We start from the raw sequence: 22,837 nt of genomic DNA, 5'->3' as shown, positions 1-22,837 counted from the left end.
AACATTGGCAGTAGAATGGCCTTACTGAACAGCTGTGACTTTCAATGTGGCATCGTCATAGGATGCCACCTTTCCAACAAGTCAGTTCGTCAAAATTCTACCCTGTAAGTACTGCTTTTGTGAAGTGGAAACGTCGAGGAGCAACAAAGGCTCAGCTGCCAAGTGGTAGGCCACACAAGCTCACAGAACGGGACTGTTGAAGCGTGTAGCGTGTAAAAATCGTCTGTCCTCTGTTGCAACACTCACTACTGAGTTCCAAACTGCCTCTGGAAGCAACATCAGCACAATAACTGTTCGTTGGGAACTTCATGAAGTGGGTTTCCATGGCTGAGCAGCCGCATACCAGACTAATATCCCCATGTGCAATGCCAAGCGTCAGCTAGAGTGTGGTAAGGTTCACCGCCATTAGACTCTGGAGCAGTGGAAAGGCATTCTCTGGAGTGATGAATCACGCTTCACCATCTGGCAGTCCGACAGATGAATCTGGCTTTGGCGGATTCCAGGAGAACTCTACCTGCCCCATTGCATAGTGCCAACTGTAAATTTTGGAAGAGGAATAATGGTCTGGGGCTGTTTTTCAAGGTTTGGGCAAGCCCCCTTAGTTCCAGTGAAGGCAAATCTTAATGCTACAGCATACAATGACATCCTAGACAATGTGCTTCCAACTTGTGGCAACAGTTTGGGGAATGCCCTTTTCTGTTTCAGCTTGACAATGCCACCGTGCACAAAGTGGGCCTTCCCTGTGGCTCAGTTGGTAGAGCATGGTGTTTGCAACGGCAGGGTTGTGGGTTCGATTCCCATGGGGGGCCAATACAAAAAAAAAATGCATGAAATGAAATTTATGAAATGTATGCATTCACTACTGTAAGTCACTCTGGATAAGAGCATCTGCTAAATGACAATTTTAAAAAAAAGTACAGAAATGATTTGTTGAGATTGGTGTGGAAGAACTTGACTGTGCACAGAGCCCTGACCTCAACCACATTGAACATCTTTGGGCTGAATTGGAATGTCGACTGCGAGCCAGGCCTAATCGCCCAACACCATCGCCTGACCTCACTAATGCTCTTGTGGCTGAATGGAAGCAAGTCCCCACAGCAATGTTCCAACATTTGGTTCTAGGGAAAGCCTTCCCAGAAGAGTGTTAAGGGAGGACTAACTCCATATTAATGCCCATGATTTTGGAATGAGATATTCAAAGAGCCACATGCTTTGGGTCATGTAGTGTATGTTGCCAATTGCCATTGATTTAATCTGGGTATGCATAACTCACTGTAATATTCAATATGATAAAGCAGCACTTTAACTTCTATGGAGATGTTGGGTGGACAGAAAGAAAGACAGGACCCAAATGTAGTAAAACAATTTTATCATCAATAATTAATCTATCCTACCAATATAAACATGCATGATCAGTTTCTAAACAGTCTCTCTACAATAACAATACTAAACAGTTCAGAAGAAACCAACCAAGATGGAAAAAAAAGGTGGGAGAGATGGTAGGTACTGAAACATATGTTAAGGTGACCCTTGCACATTTCAAGGAACTCCCTGGACCAACTATAGCCCCTTGAGAAATCTGCAGCAATTTGTGTTAGTCATACAAAATGTCTTAAAATCGGCAATAGATAATACAAAATGAAGAGCAAAAAATATAATCAAGATTCTCTTTAATTAGAATGCAATGTTCATCGTTGAAAGATATGTATGAAATTAAGAGTCAAAATACTAATTGACTATGTCAGAGTTGTTTAAGTAAATAAATATCAAAAGTACACTGATGAATTAACCCATCCTTTTGAAAAAAGTATTTTGTAAGTTACACCATTCGTCAAGGTCCACTTCGGGTGATGAGCAGACCTGGCATGTTCCCTTGTAAGACACAAATCCACAATGATACTCAAAAGTGTAGTAGAGTTTACATTAGGTCTGTGTACAAGGTTGCCATACCATATTTCAAGCAACAACAGTGAGACTGTTCAAGCCTGACCAGTGGAAGGTCTAGGGGGAGTTTTCTTAAAATGTTTCCTATAACATTTTGAAAGACCTGAATCTGCACACAAATGATCAACACGCTAGTATTTACATTCTCAAGTGTATCGTCCCAGATCTGCAATCAGATTTCACGGGGGGGGGGGGACAAACACAATATTACCAATTTCAAGGTATTTCTATTTATCCCCCCCTTACACACACACACACGGCTACACAGAAATTGTCAATTGTGCGCATCATGAAATGAGTGCCATCATGTAGCAAACACCAAGGTGATCAGCCTGTTATTCTGATTTTAAGTAAGTCTGATTTATCTAAGGTAAAAAGGCAAAAGATAAGCTCCTATTATCATATTGTAGCAACACCGAGTTATAATGCGCCACACTGCTGGTTGGACTACAAGTTAAATAAAAGTCAGAACATCAACACTTTAAATATAAAAGTCTGTTAATTAGTCCAGTTTCACAAATCTGCCCAAGGTGATTTTGGCCCTGTTCTCCATAGTGGTGGTGGGGGGGGGAAGGGGGTGCGTTTGGCTGAGTCACATGGGGGCTGGAGGCTCTGCTGGGGGATCCACTGCAGAGGTGTATGCATCACATGAGATCCAGTATCCACCCCATCACATGATGTACACCTTCTCAGCCTGAGAGAAGTTGAAGACTTCTTTGGTTCTGGGGCAGATCACCTTGTCATCTTGGCGAATGGATAGAAGAGACTAGAAAAGGAAGGACAAATTATTAACATCAATAATAAATGAAAACAATTAATATTATTCCATTGCCATTGTAAATAAAAAATGTGTGGGATGTAGAGACTCACATTGTATCCATACACATAGCCGTTGGGCAGCATCATGGGTGGGTTGTTCTCGTTCATCACCTCCCCAGAGATTTTGCACACCAGACGGGAGTTGGCACAGTGTGCCATGGGCAGGTGCTGGGCCAGTTTGTTCAGGGACTTGCTGCACACGGGGCAGTCAGGGTTTATAGAGGTGCTATCTTCCTTATAGCACTGACTGGGAGCAGAAAGGTTAAGGGTTGAAATTTGATAATTTTGCTTTACATTCCATTACTTCACAGCTGGAGGTCTGTGGCAGAACACATTGAGCCACATTTTTAAGACTTATGTACCCTGATGTGCGGTTTTGGATAAGGTCTGACATCACAACCAAAAGGAGACAGAAAGCGCATCAGCAAAAAAGTCAGACGACAGACCACTGCTCCCAAGTGGCGCAGCGGTCTAAGGCACTGCATCTCAGTGCTTGAGGCGTCACTACAGACACCCTGATTCAAATCCAGGCTCTATCACAACCGGCCGTGATTGGGAGTCCCATAGGGTGGCGCACAATTGGCCCAGCGTCGTCCAGGTTTGGCTGGTGTAGGCCGTCATTCTAAATAACAATTTGTTCTTAACTGATTTGCCTAGTCAAATAAATAACTTGTGGACTTGTTTATGTGCTGGTGTGCGTTTTTGTTGCTAGCATTACTTTGCTACCTGCCAACTTTACGGTTTTTACATTTTAATTACCGTTTTATATTTACATTTTTTCCCTCGCTCGACTTGTTTCATTCAACTTTTTCACTCCGGACGCTTTATCTGGACGTGGTTCTACAGGACCTCCACCAGCCAAAGCTAAGTAGTAACATTATGCCTTCTAATTGCAGTTGCTGTACTCATAATATACAGGAACAATCTCCTTATGGTGAGGATAGCCGTGCAGCAAGCCCAGCTTCAGACGCAATCGCTAAGCAAGGGTAATTTAAGTGTAGGAAACGATGAAATAGCGTCTGTGCCACAAATAAGTACAGAAAATAGTATAAATCCCCTCGCACAGTCCCCGCAACCGGACAATTTTCTCATGGCTTCTGGAAGGAAATGCAACTGGTGTCGCTCATTCAGCCGACAGAAACTTTCAACCGGTTCTCCCCATTAAGCAACGAGTCGGAGTCAGAGGCTAAGCCTTCTCTGGTCTCTCTTCCACCCGTTATGGGGTCTGAGACGCTGAAGCCTCCCACCATTAGCTCTGACAAATTGAAAACCCTAGTCATTGGCGACTCCATTACACGCAGTATTAGACTTAAAAAGAATCATCCAGCGGTCATACACTGCTTACCAGGGAGCAGGGCAACTGACGTTAAGGCTAATCTGAAGATGGTGCTGGCTAAAGCTAAAACTGGCGCGTGTAGAGAGTAGAGGTCGACCGATTAATCGGAATGGACGATTAATTAGGGCCGATTTCAAGTTTTCATAACAATCGGAAATCGGTGTTTTTGGACGCCGATTTGGCAGATTTTTTCTTTCTTTACACCTTTATTTAACTAGGCAAGTCAGTTAAGAACACATTCTTATTTTCAATGACGGCCTAGGAACGGTGGGTTAACTGCCTTGTTCAGGGGCAGAACAACAGATTTTTACCTTGTCAGCTCGGGGATTCAATCTTGCAACCTCAAGGTTAACTAGTCCAACGCTCTAACCACCTGTTTTACATTGCACTCCACAAGGAGCCTGCCTGTTACGCGAATGCAGTAAGGAGCCAAGGTAAGTTGCTAGCTAGCATTAAACTTATCTTATAAAAAACAATCAGTCAATCATAATCACTAGTTAACTACACATGGTTGATGATATTACTAGTTTATCTAGCCTGTCCTGCGTTGCATATAATCGCTTAGGTACACGTTGCTCCAACTTGTACCTAACCATAAACATCAATGCCTTTCTTAAAATCAATACACAATAATATATATTTTTAAAACATGCATATTTAGTTAATATTGCCTGCTAACATTAATTTATTTTAACTAGGGAAAATGTGTCACTTCTCTTGCAACAGAGTCAGGGTATATGCAGCAGTTTGGGCCGCCTGGTTCGTTGTGAACTGTGAAGACTATTTCTTCCTAACAAAGACAGCCGACTTCGCCAAACGAGGGATGATTAAACAAAAGCGCATTTGCGAAAAAAGCACAATCGTTGCACGAATGTACCTAACCATAAACATCAATGCCTTTCTTAAAATCAATCCACAGAAGTATATATTTTTAAACCTGCATAATACCTAAAATAAATCCAGGTTAGCAGGCAATATTAACCAGGTGAAATTGTGTCACTTCTCTTGCGTTCATTGCACGCAGAGTCAGGGTATATGCAACAGTTTGGGCCACCTGGCTCGTTGCGAACTAATTTGCCAGAATTGTATGTAATTATGACATAACATTGAAGGTTGTGCAATGTAACAGGAATATCTAGACTTAGGGATGCCACCCGTTAGATAAAATACGGAACGGTTCTGTATTTCACTGAAAGAATAAACGTGATAGTTTCCGGATTCTACCATATTAATGACCTAAGGCTCGTATTTCTGTGTGTTATTATGTTATAATTAAGTCTATGATTTGATAAAGCAGTCTGACTGAGCGATGGTAGGCACCAGCAGGCTTGTAAGCATACATCCAAATAGCACTTTCGTTTTGCCAGCAGCTCTTCGCAATGCTTCAAGCATTGCGCTGTTTATGACTTCCAGCCTATCAACTCCCGAGATTAGGCTGGTGTAACCCATGTGAAATGGCTAGCTAGTTAGCGGGGTGCGCGCTAATCGCGTTTCAAACTTCAAACGTCCCTTGCTCTGCATGGGTAATGCTGCTTCGAGGGTGGCTGTTGTCGATGTGTTCCTGGTTCGAGCCCAGGTAGGAGCGAAGGAGAGGGACGGAAGCTATACTGTTACACTGGCAATACTAAAGTGCCTATAAGAACATCCAATAGTCAAAGGTATATGAAATACAAATCGTATAGAGAGAAATAGTCCTATAATTCCAATAATAACTACAACCTAAAACCTCTTACCTGGGAATATTGAAGACTCATGTTAAAAGGAACCACCAGCTTTCATATGTTCTCATGTTCTGAGCAAGGAATTTAAACGTTAGCTTTCTAACATGGTATATATTGCACTTTTACTTTCTTCTCCAACACTTTGTTTTTGCATTATTTAAACCAAATCGAACATGTTTCATTATTTATTTAAGGCTAAATTGATTTTATTGATGTATTATATTAAGTTAAAATAAGTGTTCATCAGTATTGTTTTAATTGTCATTATTACAAATACATTTAGGGGGAAAAAAAAATAAAAAATAAAATAAATAAAATCGGCTGATTAATCTGCATCGGCTTTGTTTTGGCCCGCCAATAATCGGTATCGGCGTTGAAAAATCATAATCGGTCGACCTCTATAGTAGAGAATATAGGGATATTGTTATCCACGTCGGCACCAACGATGTTAGGATGAAACAGTCAGAGGTCACCAAGCACAACATAGCCTCAGCACGTAAATCAACGAGAAAGATGTGTCGGCATCGAGTAATTGTCTCTGGCCCCCTCCCAGTTAGGGGAAATGATGAGCTCTACAGCAGTCTCACAACTCAATCGCTGGTTGAAAACTGTTTTCTGCCCCACCCAAAAGATAGAATTTGTAGATAAATGGCCCTCTTTCTGGGACTCACCCACAAACAGGACAAAGCCTGGCCTGCTGAGGAGTGACGGACTCCATCCTAGCTGGAGGGGTGCTCTCATCTTATCTATGAAAATAGACAGGGCTCTAACTCCTCTAGCTCCACAATGAGATAGGGTACGGGCCAGGCAGCAGGATGTCAGCCAACCTGCCAGCTTAGTGGATTCTGCCACTAGCAGTCAGTGTAGTCAGCTCAGCTATCCCCATTGAGCCGTGTCTGTGCCTCAATCTAGGTTGGGCAAAACTAAACATGGCAGTGATCGCTTTAGCAATCTCACTGGAATAAAGACCTCCTCCATTCCTGTCATTATTGAAAGAGATTGCGATATCTCACGTCTCAAAATAGGGCTACTTAATGTTAGATCCCTCACTTCCAAGGCAGTTATAGTCAATGAACTAATCACAGATCATAATCTTGATGTGATTGGGTTAGGGTTAGGTATTTCGCCAAAGATCAGTTGTCCTGAGTCTGCACAACTCTGCCAGAACCTAGGATCAAGGGAGACACTCAAGTTTTTTATTACTATATCTCTTGACACATTGATGAAAATAGTCATGGCCTCTAAACCTTCAAGTTGCATACTGGAACCTATTCCAACTAAACCAATGAAAGAGCTGCTTCCTGTGCTTGGCTCTCCTATGTTGAACATAATAAACGGCTCCCTATCCACCAGATGTGAACCAAACTCACTAAAAGTGGCAGTAATAAAGCGTCTCTTGAAAAAGCCAAACCTTGACCCAGAAAATATAAAAAACTATCGGCCTATATCACATCTGCCATTCCTCTCAAAACATTTGGAAAAAGCTGTTGCGCAGCAACTCACTGCCTTCCTGAAGACTGTATATGAAACGCTTTTTTTTTTGTTTTTTTGTTTTAGACCCTATCATAGCACTGAGACTGCACTCGTGAAGGTGGTAAATTAACTTTTAATGGCGTCAGACCAAGGCTCTGCATCTGTCCCCATGGTCCTAGACCTTAGTGCTGCTTTTGATACCATCAATCACCACATTCTTTTGAAGAGATTGGAAACCCACATTTGTAAATTTCGGTGTTCCTCAAGGTTCCGTTTTAGGACCTATTGTTTTCACTATATAGTTTATCTCTTGTTGATGTCATTCGGAAACATAATGTTAACTTTCCCTGCTATGCGGACAATACACAGCTGTACATTTCGATAAAACATGGTGAAGCCCCAAAATAGCCCTCCGTGGAAGCCAGTGTTTCGGAACGAAGGTAGTGGATGGCGGCAAATGTTTTACTTTAAACTCGGACAAAACAGAGATGGTAGTTCTAGGTCCCAAGAAACAAAGAGATCTTCTGTTGGATCTGACAATTAATCTTGATGGCTGTACAGTAGTCTAAAAAAAACTGTAAAGGACCTTGGCGTTACTCTGGACCCTGATCTCTCTTTTGACGAACATATCAAAACTGTTTCAAGGACAGCTTTTTTCCATCTACCTAACATTGCAAAAATCTGAAACTTTCTGTCCAAAAATGTATCCATGCTTTTGTGACTTCTAGATTAGACTACTGCAATGATCTACTTTCCAGCTACCCGGATAAAGCACTAAATCAACTTAATTTAGTTCTAAACACGGAAGCAAGAATCTTGACTAGAACCAAAAATAATGTATCATATTACTCCCATGCTAGCCTCTCTACACTGGCTTCCTGTTAAGGCAAGGGCTGATTTCAAGGTTTAACTGCTAACCTACAAAGCACTATATGGAATTGCTCCTATCTATCTTTCCAATTTGGTCCTGCCGTACATACCTACACGTACGCTACAGTCACAAGATGCAGGCCTCCTAATTGTCCCTAGAATTTCTAAGCAAACAGCTGGAGGCAGGTCTTTCTCCTATAGAGCTCCATTTTTATGGAATGGTCTGCCTATTCATGTGAGAGACGCAGACTCGGTCTCAACCTTTAAGTCTTTATTGAAGACTCATCTCTTCAGTTGGTCATATGATTGAGTGTAGTCTGGCCCAGGGGTGTGAAGGTGAACGGAAAGGCACTGGAGCGACGAACCACCCTTGCTGTCTCCGCCTGGCCGGTTTCCCTCTCTCCACTGGGATTCTCTGCCTCTAACCCTATTACGGGGGCTGAGTCCCTGGCGCTCTTCCATGCCATCCCTAGGAGGGGTGCGTCACTTGAGTGGGTCTCTGACGTGATCTTCCTTTCCGGGTTGGCGCCCCCCCTTGAGTTCGTGCCGTGGGGAAGATCTTCGTGGGCTATACTCTGCCTTGTCTCAGGGTAGTAAGTTGGTGGTTGAAGATATCCCTCTAGTGGTGTGGGGGCGGTGCTTTGGCAAAGTGGATGGGGTTATATCCTGCCTGGTTGGCCATGTCCGGGGGTATAGTCGGACGGGGCCATAGTGTCTCCCAACCCCTACTGTCTCAGCCTCCAGTAATTATGCTGCAATAGTTTGTGTCGGGGGGCTAGGGTCAGTCTGTTATAGCTGGAGTATTTCTCCTGTCTTATCCGGTGTCCTGTGTGAATTTAAGTAAGCTCCCTCTAATTCTCTCGCTCTCTCTCTCTCTCTCTCAGAGGCCATGAGCCCTAGGACCATGCCTCAGGACTACCTGGCTGATGACTCCTTGCTGTCCCCAGTCTACCTGGTCATGCTGCTGCTCCAGTTTCAACTGTTCTGCCTGCTATGGAACCCTGACCGGTTCACCGGACGTGCTACCTTGTCCCGGACCTGCTGTTTTCAACTCTCTCTCTACCGCACCTGCTGTCTCTAACTCTGAATGATTGGCTATGAAAAGCCAACTGACATTTACTCCTGAGGTGCTGACATGTTGCACCCTCTACAACCACTGTGATTATTATTATTTTACCCTGCTGGCCATCTATGAACTTTTCAACATCTTGGCCATGTACTGTTATAATCTCCACCCGGCACAGCCAGAAGAGGACTGGCCACCCCTCATAGCCTGGTTCCTCTCTAGGTTTCTTCCTAGGTCCCTGCCTTTCTAGGGTGATTTTCCTAGCCACCGTGCTTCTACATCTGCATCGTTGCTGTTTGGGGTTTTAGGCTGGGTTTCTGTATAGCACTTTGTAACATCGGCTGATGTACAGTGGGGGAAAAAAGTATTTGACCCCCTGCTGATTTTGTACGTTTGCCCACTGATAAAGAAAGGATCAGTCTATAATTTTAATGGTAGGTTTATTTGAACAGTAAGAAACAGAATAGCAACAAAAATATTCAGAAAAACGCATGTCAAAAATGTTATAAATTGATTTGCATTTTAATGAGGGAAATAAGTATTTGACTCCCTCTCAATCAGAAAGATTTCTGGCTCCCAGGTGTCTTTTATTCAGGTTACGAGCTGAGATTAGGAGCACACTCTTAAAACCTGTTAGGGCTAGGGGGCAGTATTTACATGGCCGGATAAAAAACGTACCCGATTTAATCTGGTTACTACTCCTGCCCAGTAACTAGAATATGCATATAATTATTGGCTTTGGATAGAAAACACCCTAAAGTTTCTAAAACTGTTTGAATGGTGTCTGTGAGTATAACAGAACTCATATGGCAGGCAAAAACCTGAGAAGATTTCATGCAGGAAGTGGCCTGTCTGACAAGGTGTTGTTGTTCTTGCCTCTGTTTATTGAAGACTGAGGATCTTAGCTGTAACGTGACACTTCCTACGGCTCCCATAGGCTCTCAGAGCCCGGGAAAAAGCTGAACGATATCGAGGCAGCCTCTGGCTGAAACACATTATCGCCTTTGCCAAGTGGCCGATCAGAGGACAAAGGGCTTAGGCGCGTGCCCGAGTCGACCCCATGCTTTATTTTCTTTCGGCTGTTTACCTAACTGCAGATTCCCGGTCGGAATATTATCGCTTTTTTACGAGAAAAATGGCATAAAAATAGATTTTAAACAGCGGTTGACATGCTTCGAAGTACGGTAATGGAATATTTAGAAATCTTTTGTCACGAAATGCGCCGTGCGCGTGACCCTTATTTACCATTCGGATAGTGTCTTGAACGCACGAACAAAACGCCGCTGTTGGAACATAACTATGGATTATTTGGGACCAAACCAACATTTGTTATTGAAGTAGAAGTCCTGGGAGTGCATTCTGACGAAGAACACCAAAGGTAATCAAACTTTTCTAATAGTAAATCGGAGTTTGGTGAAGGCTAAACTTGCTGGGTGTCTAAATAGCTAGCCCTGTGATGCCGGGCTATCTACTTACAATATTGCAAAATGTGCTTTCACCGAAAAGCTATTTTAAAAATCGGACATATCGAGTGCATAGAGGAGTTCTGTATCTATAATTCTTAAAATAATTGTTATGCTTTTTGTGAACGTTTATCGTGAGTAATTTAGTAAATTGTTAGTAAATTCGCCGGATGTTTGCGGGGGGTATGCTAGTTCTGAACGTCACATGCTAATGTAAAAAGCTGGTTTTTGATGTAAATATGAACTTGATTGAACAAAACATGCATGTATTGTATAACATAATGTCATAGGTGTGTCATCTGATGAAGATCATCAAAGGTTAGTGCTGCATTTAGCTGTCTTCTGGGTTTTTGTGACATTATATGCTAGCTTGAAAAATGGGTGTCTGATTATTTCTGGCTGGGTACTCTGCTGACATAATCTAATGTTTTGCTTTCGTTGTAAAGCCTTTTTGAAATCGGACAGTGTGGTTAGATTAACGAGAGTCTTGTCTTTAAAATGCTGTAAAATAGTCATATGATTGAGAAATTGAAGTAATAGCATTTCTAAGGTATTTGAATATCGCGCCACAGGATTCCACTGGCTGTTACGTAGGTGGGACGATTTGGTGCCACCTACCCTAGAGAGGTTAAAGGAGTGCTCCTAACCGCAGCTTGTTACCTGTAAAAAAGACACCTGTCCACAGAAGCAATCAATCAATCAGATTCCAAACTCTCCACCATGGCCAAGACCAAAGAGCTCCCCAAGCATGTCAGGGACAAGATTGTAGACCTACACAAGGCTGGAATGGGCTACAAGACCATCGCCAAGCAGCTTGGTGAGAATGTGACAACATTTGGTGCGATTATTCGCAAATGGAAGAAACACAAAAGAACTGTCAATATCCCTCGGCCTGGGGCTCCATGCAAGATCTCACCTCATGGGGTTGCAATGATCATGAGAACGGTGAAGAATCAGCCCAGAACTACATGGGAGGATCTTGTCAATGATCTCAAGGCAGCTGGGACCATAGTCACCAAGAAAACAATTGGTAACACACTACGCCGTGAAGGACTGAAATCCTGCAGCGCCCGCAAGGTCCCCCTGCTCAAGAATACATGTACATGCCCGTCTGAAGTTTGCCAATGAACATCTGAATGATTCAGAGGACAACTGGTGAAAGTGTTGTGGTCAGATGAGACCAAAATGGAGCTCTTTGGCATCAACTCAACTCGCCGTGTTGGTGTTTGGAGGAGGAGGAATGCTGCCTATGACCCCAAGAACACTGTCTCCACTGTCAGACATGGAGGTGGAAACATTATGCTTTGCAGGTGTTTTTCTGCTAAGGGAACAGGACAACTTCACCGCATCAAAGGGACGATGGATGGGGCCATGTACCGTCAAATCTTGGGTGTGAACCTCCTTCCCTCAGCCAGGGCATTGAAAATGGGTCATGGATGGGTATTCCAGCATGACAATGACCCAAAACACACGGCCAAGGCAACAAAGGAGTGGCTCAAGAAGAAGCACATTAAGGTCCTGGAGTGGCCTAGCCAGTCTCCAGACCTTAATCCCATAGAAAATCTGTGGAGGGAGCTGAAGGTTCGAGTTGCCAAACATCAGCCTCGAAACCTTAATGACTTGGAGAAGATCTGCAAAGAGGAGTGGGACAAAATCCCTCCTGAGATGTATGCAAACCTGGTGGCCAACTACAAGAAATGTCTGACCTCTGTGATTGCCAACAAGGGTTTTGCCACCAAGTACTAAGTCATGTTTTGCAGAGGGGTCAAATACTTATTTCCCTCATTAAAATGCAAATCATTTTATAACATTTTTGACATGCGTTTTTCAGGATTTTTTTGTTGTTATTCTGTCTCTCACTGTTCAAATAAACCTACCATAAAAATTATAGACGGATCATTTCTTTGTAAGTGGGCAAACATACAAAATCAGCAGGGGATCAAATACTTTTTTCCCCCACTGTAAAAAGAGCTTTGATTGATTGATTAAATAAAAAATGATGTTCCAGCCCGAAATAGCAAAACTAAGGAGCACAGAGCGGTGACCAGAAAGGATACGGAGTTTTGATAGCAGACAAGCCGGCCTGGAGTGTGATGGTAAACACAGAGTTGTTGCCCAGCTGATGTAATCTGTAGTTGTCGTATCTGAACTGTTGGATCAGCATTTTCCAGCGGGCTGGATCCAGGAGATCCTGTGAGGGTTGATTGACAAAGAGATAATCAGACCATATTTTTTTTATTTTACCTTTATTTAACCAGGTAGGCAAGTTGAGAACAAGTTTTCATTCACAACTGCGACCTGGCCAAGATAAAGCAAAACAGTGCTACAAAAACAACAACACAGAGTTACACATGAACAAACGTACAGTCAATAACACAATAGAAAAATCTATGTACAGTGTGTGCAAATGTAGAAGATTAGGAAGGTAAGGCAATAAATAAGCCATAGAGATGAAATAATTACAATTTAGCATTAACACTGGAGTGATAGATGTGCAGATGATAATGTGCAAGTAGAGATACTGGGGTGCAAAAAGCAAAACGATAACTAACAATGTGGGGATGAGGTAGTTGGGTGTGCTATTTACAGATGGGCTGTGTACAGGTACAGTGATCAGTAAGCTGCTCTAACAGCTGATGCTTAAAGTTAGTATATGGGGCTTTGGTGACAAAACGGATGGCACTGTGATAGACTACATCCTGTTTGCTGAGTAGAGTGTTGGAGGCTATTTTGTAAATGTCATCGCCAAAGTCAAGGATCGGTAGGATAGTCAGATTTACGAGGGTATGTTTGGCAGCATGAGTGAAGGAGGCTTTGTTGCGAAATAGGATGCAGATTCTAGATTTAATTTTGGATTGGAGATGCTTAATGTGAGTCTGGAAGGAGAGTTTACAGTCTAACCAGACACCTAGGTATTTGTAGTTGTCCACATATTCTAAGTCAGAACCTTCCAGAGTAGTGATGCTAGTCAGGCGGGCGGTTGCAGGCAGCATTCGGTTGAAGAGCATGCATTTAGTTTTACTAGCGTTTAAAAGCAGTTGGAGGCCACGGAAGGAATGTTGTATGGCATTGAAGCTAGTTTGGAGGTTAACAGTGTCCAAAGATGTATACAGATCATGGGTCTACAGTATTTTGACATACACAAAGTAGGGATTTAACGATTCACAACCGACTCTTTTTTCTGTCTTATTCCGAAAATAACTCTAATCTTTTCTGACTGAATTGATGCATTCTCTCCTTCAGCCTAACACTTTTATGCATGTAACTGCGTATGACATTGACCTACAACTCAGATAACTGTGCTCACAGTGCGGGAGACGCAGCTGCAGCTGCGCGGCACCTTCAGATGTTTGTAAATTGGTTTCGCAATATTAAGTCATAGGCTTTATTAATTGAGGGACAACTAATGTAATTTCCTGGGTCATTGTTACCAAATGCACTGTAGAAAATGGTGTTTTACCGGCAGAGCTGTGGTAGGCTACCGGAGTAACCACAACTCACATCCTGCTGATTGTACATCTTAACTGCTGATTGGGACTTTTCTACTGCCAGGTTCCCAATAGAAAATATTTTTTACATTTTTGCAAACGTATAAAGCATTTAAAACAGAAATACCTTATTTACATAAGCATTCAGGATCCTTGCTATGAGACTCGAAATTGAGCTCAGGTGCATCCTGTTTCCATTGATCATCCTTGAGATGATTCTACAACTTGGAGTCCACCTGTGAGTAATTCAACTGATTGGACATGATTTGGAGAGGCCTGTCTATATAAGGTTAACAGCGCATGTCAGAGCAAAAACCAAGCCATGAGGTCGAAGGAATTGTCCATATAGAGCTCTGAGACAGGATGGTGTCGAGGCACAGATCTGGGGAAGTGTACCAAAAAATGTCTGCAGCATTGAAGGTTCCCAAGAACACAGTGGCCTCCATCATTCTTAAATAGAAGAAGTTTAGAACCACCAAGACTCTTCCTAGAGCTGGCCGCCCAGCCAAACTGAGTAAACGGGGGAGAAGGGCCTTGGTCAGAGAGGTGACCAAGAACCCAATGGTCACTGACAGAGCTCCAGAGTTCCTCTGGGGAGATGGGAGAACCTTCCGGGAGGACAACCATCTCTGCGGCACTCCTCCAACCAGCCTTTATGGTAGAGTGGACAAACAGAAGCCACTCCTCAGTAAAAGGCACATGACAGCCATCTTACAGTTTGCCAAAAGGCACCTAAAGGACTCAGAACATGGGGAAACAAGATTCTCTGGTCTGATGAAACCAAGATTGAACTCTTTGGCCTGAATGCCAAGCGCCACGTTTAGAGGAAACCTGGCAGCATCCCAAAGTACAGAGAGATCCTTGGTGAAGCATGGTGGTGGCAGCATCATCATCCTGTGGGGATGTTTTTCAGCGGCAGGGACTGGGAGACTAGTCAGGATCGAGGGAACGATGAACGGAGCAAAGTACAGAGAGATCCTTGATGAAATCCTACTGGTGGTGTGATGGTGTGGGGATGCTCTGCTGGTGACACTGTCAGTGATTTCAAGGCACACTTAACCAGCATGGCTACCACAGCATTCTGCAGCGATACGGCATCCCGTCTGATTTGCGCTTAGTGGGACTATCATTTGTTTTTCAACAGGACAATGACCCAACACACCTCCTGGCTGTGTAAGAGCTATTTTACCAAGAAGGCGCGTGATGGAGTGCTGCATCAGATGACCTGGCCTCCACAATCAACCAACCTCAACCCAATTGAGATGGTTTGGGATGAGTTGGACTGCAGAGTGAAGGAAAAGCAGCCAACAAGTGCTCAGCATATGTGGAAACTCCTTCAAGACTGTTGGAAAAGCATTCTAGGTGAAGCTGGTTGAGAGAATGCCAAGAATGTGCAAAGCTGTCATCAAGGCAAAGGGTGGCTACTTTGAAGAATCTAAAATATATGTATTTGTTTAACACTTTTTAACACATGATTCTATATGTGTTACTTCATAGTTTTGATGTTTTCACCATTCTACAATGTAAAAAATAGTAAAAATAAAAAAACGAGTAGGTGTGTCCAAACTTTTGACTGTTACTTTAAGTCAAAACTGTAACTAGGCCACTCAGGAACATTCCTTGACATCTTGCTAAGAAACTCCAGTGTATATTTGGCATATCTTTTTTTTTGGGGGGGGGGGTTATTGTCCTGCCAAAAAGGTGAATTTCTCTCCCAGTGCCTATTGGAAAGCAGGCAACCAGGTTTTCCTCTAGCGTTTTGCCCTTGCTTAGCTCTATTCTGTTGTTTTTTTATCCTAAAAAAGTACCTAGTTCTTGCCGATGACAAGCATACCCATAACATGATGCAGCCACCACCATGCTTGAAAATATGAAGAATGTTAAGACAGCCGCATGCTTCCCAACCGAAACAGTTTATGTATTTTGGGACGTTTTCCTTCATTTTGTTTTTTGGGTAGGGTTTTGTCGACTGTTCAGGCACACTTTCCTTTCTCAAGGCCAACCTAACTTTGAGAGCCGAAGTCTACGCCTCTTCGTCCGTGATTGGTCAACTGTCAGGGTGATGCGAGTTTATTCTTCTTGACGATTAACATGGCGAACGACAACTTCAAGCATCGATTGACATAGGAGGTAAAGAAGTACCTTCACCAATACGATTCTAGCCATACATGCATTATATAAAGACCAGCATGTAAACGGCAATTCATTTAGAGAAATTTCGGAGCATGCTTGGGTCCGACCCAACCACTTGTTTGAAAAAGTGGAGTAGGGTTAGCGACAAGTTCAAGGCAAAGAAACAAGGATCGCAGTGGAGATGCTGGCCGTGGAGATGCTGCCTGCTTGTTTGGCACGTGAAGCATGGGAAGACTGAAGTAGCCATGTTTTGCTAACAAAAGCTAGCGCTAGCTACTTGGCTGGCTAGTGGCTAGCTAGCCTAGCAGCAGAAAAAACAAGCCATCTAACTAAAGATCTTCACGACTTTAACAAATATCATTTTATCAGAGAAAGAAAATCATAAGCTTCAAAATTGGTAACACCGAAGTCAAAGTTTTGTAGCAAGGTCCAACTAGTCAAAATGCTGCAAACGTTTGAGCAAAGTTGAGTAGCTAGGCCAGGCCTACTGAACTCTGCTCAAACGTTGGCAACAGTATATAGTCTATTGTCTCGGTTCATGATATTTGATCATGTGTACTAAATAGTCATCTACTTTATTTTTCAAGGAACAAACACCAGTGAATGGACCGTACCTGGTTGTTCACCGGCCCCAAACACTACCTCTGCTCCCAGTAGTGACTGGTTATAGGCCCCCAGCCCATCTCCCACACTGAGCTAGCATGCACAATTTGAAACAATCTCCATTCAGATCCTGGGAAGCTCTATCCTGACTATCACCTCCAGTACCTTCTCCACTGGCTGAGAAAGAAGAAAAGAGCTGCAGACTCGAAGGCATTGAAGTCAGATGTCAAGATGTGGAGAACGTCATGCACCGAGCCACCAGCTTGTACCAGAGGTAAATACATAATATAATTTCAACCTCTCCATTACGGATCACCTTTCCTCTCATCCAGACACTCCTAATTCCCCCCCCCTTCGCATCCTCTCCACAGGGCCCTGTATCTATAGCTGATTTCATGGATGAATTCCTACCAAAACTCCAGGAATTCGATCACCAGCTGCATGAGTTCGTGCATGACCTCAGGAGGACATGGACCGAACAACCGGGACCACAGTGAAATGAACAACTTGTTCTGTTGATGTTCAGACACTTCAAGAGTCAAGACAATAGACACTTTCATTTTATTCCAGACACTCGTTTACATGTCTGTTCATAGCAGACACTGTTTTACTCATTTCCCTAAAATATTTCTAGTGCTCATTAATATTTGTATTGTGGTTTACTTTCAAAGCCCAGAAGCAAAAATAAAGGTTTATTTTTGTGTGCTGAAAAAGCTGTTGGCATTACTTTATCTCAATACAAGGTGCTTCAATGCATTCTATTTTAACATAAAGTGCTGACAAAGTACAGAAGAGCTGTGTGCAACAGACTTTTCAGGCTTCCTTCTACTTGTGGCGTAGTTCAATATAATCGAAATTACCCCACACAGACATCAGGCTTCATTTTATTAACAAGAATAAAACTCCACATTGTAGTACAAAGTACTTTGGTTCACAGTGCACACAAATAACTTGAGTCTATGCATCCATCAAGGGGTGTGTATGTGAGAAGTCCAAACTAAGATCTATTATGCATCATTGATGGCCTTGGGCTGAGTTGTCCTCTCCTAACCATGTCTTCCTGCTATGGAAGAGCTTCCCACTTGTTTAACTTGCAAGCCGTGTCACACTGGCTCTTCCAAATGGTTGTGTCAGGGGACAACCCTCTTCCACTCTCCAGGTTGGTAGTTGCCAGAAGGGAGGGGGTGTCAACAAAAGAGGGAGCCACGATTCTTGCGTTTGGCTCATGAGCTTATTCTGTGGAGGACAGGTAGTTCTGGAGGGCAACAGAAGCCCTTAGCCTTTTCAGGGGTAAACTTGATTAGGCAAACAAGAATCCTCATCCTAGCAGCCATGATCCTGAATGCATTATCTGACTCTCCGACAAAGAGTGGCGGTAGTTTCATGTACCCTCAGGTTCATTTAGACGGACACCTGTGAGTGAGAGGTAACAAGATAATATACATATTGTAAACAAAAACACCATACCATTTTCCAGAAACCATACTCCAAACGCCTTGATAAAATGGCATTTCTCATATAGAGGTGAATACAAGCATGCATTAACAAGGGAAATTAGAAACAGAAAAAGTGAAACTGTTTCCAACATGCTATTATCAACATACCTGAATAAGGGTGCATGTAGTTCTCATGTAGGGGGATGCTATCTCCCAGGAAAACATAAGAACTTGGCATTGTGGTACCTGGCAGGATAGCTTGCGGTGGATAAATCGAGGGTCTTCTGCAGCAGTTTGGACCCAAATTAACTCCTGAAACACTCACCATAATTCTCTCGGCCATATAGCCCTACATCCACAATTGTGAACATGTAGCGAGCATCTTCTCAGTCTCCGTATCTCGCCTATGTGTTGCTTGGCACAGCATATCTAGATCCCGGGAATTTGCACAAGTCCAGTCAAGTGTCTCTCTGTGTAGTCTTATTCTCCAGCACGTGTCTTCCTTGTTTGGCCATAGATGGCTCTTACCAGCTCATTCCCCTCTACTGTACCGGGGTAATAATGCCGCTTTTCCTCCTCTTTCTTTTCATACGAACGTCCTTTTAGGGAGCAAGCGAGCACTCTCGTTGCGCCCACCCCCAATTCGATAGTGGTAGATGCTCAGTCTGCCCTATGGCTCAGCTCACACACTACATCCTTCTCACACACACACAGCTCAGAGAAGTCAGCTAAGACAGACCCAGCTCAGCTCCTGAGCTCCATGAGCATAAGATATTAATTTAGTGTGAAAAATGTATGTGTTCATGCAACAATTGTTAATGCATCGAATCATTTCGAACCGCATCAAATAGTTTCAAATTAAAAGTATAATTCCTGTATCGGAGTCCATGTATCTAGATGCGTATCGAATTGTGATTGTAAGGAAGGGGGATACCTAGTCAGTTGTAACACTGAATGTATTCAACTGAAATGTGTCTTCCGCATTTAACCCAACAAAGGAGGCATATGCGAGTGCATACACACTAGAGATCACTACTATGGTATTACCTTATAAGGGGAAATATGGGTGTCTGAGGGGAACGCCAGCATGCCCATAACCTGCCGCACTTCGTCCAGCTGACCCCCCTCCGCTTGGCTGAAGTGCTTCCGCGCATGTCTGTGAAAAACATGGTACATGATTGTTCTCATTTCAACTATGAATACATGTTTCAACATTAACCTGAATATTTTAATATAGGATGTGCTATGGCAGTATAAACAGATTCCTACCTGACAGCGTCCATGCGCTTGTTCTGTCGGATGAGCTCGATAAACTCCTGGATTCGCAGGCTAAACTCCAAGCAGCTCTGGAAGGAGAAGCATCAATGAGTTCATATACAACGTAATGTATGAGACACTGCCATTGTGATCTACTAACAGACATGGCATAATCCCCTGGCTCACCTTCATCTTGCGGAGGCGTGATTTGTTGTCATGGCACCAGGCCAAACAGGTGGCTGTTTCCTGTCGCTCCAGTGACTCCTCCACCTCTTTGGCTGTGAGGAACATCTCAATGTTGACCAGGTCCTGGAAAGCGGGGTTATGTCAAATAGAGACTGCACACGTAGTTCTCTAAGCAATTGAAATACTAGGAGCTCTACAAGCAATTTGAGATACCACAGAAGTCACTTTCTGTAAGGAATAAGGAACTCGATTGTAGCATCCATGTATAAGATGACATGTTGACAGATAGAAGTGGGATGCACCTCAATGCCACTTTGCCGTGCCAGTTTGACCGCTGTGTTGTAATAGCCACACCGCAGCAAGTGTTCTACCATCATGCGGTCCATTCGTTTCTTCTTCCAGACGTTGACGCCTGCTGGCTGGTCGCTGCTATGTTCCTTCAGGTGTTCAATCCTCCGCTTACACAGCTTAGCACTCTCATCCTCAGCCTGGATGGACTCAGCAGCCTACACAACATCTACCATTTAGATTTTGTATACTTACAGCATGCAGTATCTCTGCTCTTGCTGGGTCCTCTCTTTGTATTGTATTTTACTGCTATATTTTTCTACTAACTTTCATGATGATGAATCATTATTCTGTCTTGGAAATCGCTCAATAAACATACAGTATTTGACATGTGCTTGGATTTGAAAACATGTAAAGTTGGCTTATTTTCAGAAATTCTCCCTGAAATAGCAGTAGCTAAGCTATCTGGGGTTGGAGGAGGAATACCATTAAAAAAAAGAAAAATGCACAGCAACATTCCAATTCTAATTGTTCTGAGAGCAACTGGGTGAACCTACCTTTCTCTTCAGGGCACTGAGCTTCTCCACCACCCCATCCAGAAGGGACACCACAGAATCCACCACTGGGAAACTGCTGAGGGTCTTCTCCAGCTCTGCCACCACCATGGTTACGTGACTCGTCTCCCGGTCAATGTTCTTCTGTGCAGCTCTGAAGCGCTTGTTCAGAGTTTCATATGGTACCTGTACAAATGAACAATGCAAAACCTAAGTGAGGTGGTTTTGGTAGTACATTCTGACCATCTAATAATCATTCTTTGGCTGAAGTTTCCAATTATTTGGCCCATAACTTGAGAACATATCCTCCAATATATGACACTTTCTAACCAATCACTAAGGCATCATCACAGAACAGCAATCTTACAAAACCGTCTAATTATGCTAACATAACTACTCAAATGGCATACAACTACTCTTGCAACCCTTAATGAATTAAATTACTATTCTGATCAAATGGCCACTAACAAAGCAAATATTAGCCGTATGGCAGCAGCCACAGACCAATAGTGTCGCAGTGTGATATGGCTGCTGACTGAATCTTCTCAGCCATATTGAGGTAGTCAATCTTCCCTGTAGCTCAGTTGGTAGAGCATGGTGTTTGCAACGCCAGGGTTGTGGGTTCGATTCCCACGGGGGGGCCAGGCCAGAAAAAAAAAATGTATGAAATGTAAGTCGCTCTGGATAAGAGCGTCTGCTAAATGACTAAAATGTAAATGTAGTACCTTGAGGACATAGCGCTTTTTTCCCTATCGAGCAATCTAGCTAGCGCATTCTTGCTATAGCTACTAGTCACGTACAGAACATAATTATACAGCTACAAACGATCAACTGACTAGTATGCATCATATTGCTTTGGATTTACTAGAGAGCTAACTACCTCGCAGCTGGTGACGACCCTTCATGCCATGTTGATTTCACTAGCTATGGTGAATTTGGAAACAAACGTGAATAGCTAACGTTACATGTCTCTATTAGCTAGTTAACTAACGTAGCTACATGTATTTAAGACAGCAAATTGTTAGCTATGAATAGGTGACTTCCCACGCCACGGAAGAATATCGACGGAGAACCAGGTAACGTTAACTTAGTTAAAGTTTGCTAGTTAGCCTAGCTAGGTATCAACATAGCTGATTAAACTGGCTGGCTAGCAAAATGAATGACTACGAAATTATCTGTTTAGCTAACAAAGTTAGTAAATAACCTCCAATCGTCTCGATAATTGACTATCAAATAGGTTGAGATTGGTGTATCTGACCACACCATCAAATCTGTTCGCATTAACCTTCACCATCTGATATCAGCCGTTGTTTTTTAATTAACCAACTTGCCCCCTGGCGTCGCTAGCTAACGTTAGCTAGTCATCCAAATAATCGAAATTAGTGCCTAGTTTGACAAATCTGAAGCTCGTGCCTGCATCATGATCGGTTCGTCTCGATATTCGTTCAAATAAGCAATTTCAAACCTTCAAAGTGGGATATTCTTGAACCTTCAGAGACATAGAGAGTTGGGCAGCTGTCTCTTGCACCGCCATCTTCGTTTGTGAATTTCTCCAGATATTTTCATTGAGCCAGATAGCTGCAAAAAGGTATAACGTACGTATCGTTAGGATCGTAAGAAAATCCATACGTAAATTATTAGGATTGTAAGAAAAACCATGCATGAAACGTGAAATTTCATCTGAACATACAAACACCATGTTACGATTATGGACTTGAACAAATCTTGTCTTGCAATTCTGACCTACAAAAATACCTTTCAGAGTTTTGGCGGTTTCATCTCACCAACAACAAAAAAAAGTACACCAAACAGCTTGTGAGGAGTGCTACGCAAACAAGCATAACGCAGCATAAAAAAACGGAAGTCAGGGAAACCGGAAAGAGATATCCTGGACGTTTTCAAGTTAAAAGTCTCCATTTTCTATTACTCGTCAGCTGAATTTACTTCACATTTAGGTAGATCATGTAATGGATTTGTTTGCCAGTTTAAGTCTAGATAGCATTAGGCTGTGTTATGCCTAAAACAGTGACGTTTCAGTCCTCTAGATGTATCACTATAGCGTGGGCATATCTGGGTGACGTGTACATACCCATGCATGCACCTTATCAAAACATGACTATCAATATTGCACCATCCCATTCTCTAGGCTTTGTCTGCAATCATAACCAGTAGTATCTACCAGTAATAATGAAACAGAATA

General features: G+C 42.9%; 1 protein-coding gene across 3 annotated transcripts; it reads right to left on the bottom strand.

Moving 5' to 3' along the window:
* Positions 1–1,352: 1,352 nt before the first annotated feature.
* Positions 1,353–22,483, bottom strand: LOC115175149 (E3 ubiquitin-protein transferase MAEA). 3 transcript variants are annotated; one of them, XM_029734384.1, is made up of 10 exons: positions 22,393–22,483; positions 22,103–22,215; positions 20,641–20,823; positions 20,098–20,301; positions 19,796–19,918; positions 19,622–19,698; positions 19,400–19,508; positions 12,750–12,883; positions 2,815–3,010; positions 1,353–2,710 (listed from the first exon to the last, which is right to left on the bottom strand). In XM_029734384.1, exons 2-10 carry the CDS (start codon positions 22,169–22,171, stop codon positions 2,615–2,617), a joined length of 1,191 nt encoding a protein of 396 aa, XP_029590244.1. In that variant the 5' UTR covers positions 22,172–22,215; positions 22,393–22,483; the 3' UTR covers positions 1,353–2,614. The 3 variants fall into 3 exon arrangements, with proteins under 3 accessions (XP_029590244.1, XP_029590254.1, XP_029590236.1); XM_029734394.1 differs by having other exon boundaries at positions 22,328–22,470; XM_029734376.1 differs by lacking the exon at positions 22,393–22,483 and having other exon boundaries at positions 22,103–22,311.
* Between the last annotated feature and the right edge of the window lie 354 nt (positions 22,484–22,837).

This window comes from Salmo trutta, chromosome 3 (assembly GCF_901001165.1).
Source record: "Salmo trutta chromosome 3, fSalTru1.1, whole genome shotgun sequence".
NCBI lineage: Eukaryota > Metazoa > Chordata > Actinopteri > Salmoniformes > Salmonidae > Salmo > Salmo trutta.
This window is presented reverse-complemented; position numbering and strand designations above follow the sequence as displayed.

Excerpts from the sequence above, each read along its gene's own strand:
- LOC115175149 (XM_029734376.1), bottom strand. The coding sequence starts at position 22,300 with ATGCATGGTTTTTCTTACAATCCTAATAATTTACGTATGGATTTTCTT. Across the intron at positions 19,509-19,621 it reads AAGCGCATGGACGCTGTCAG|ACATGCGCGGAAGCACTTCA; the intron begins GTAGGAATCTGT and ends TGTTTTTCACAG. Across the intron at positions 12,884-19,399 it reads CCCATATTTCCCCTTATAAG|GATCTCCTGGATCCAGCCCG; the intron begins GTAATACCATAG and ends CAACCCTCACAG.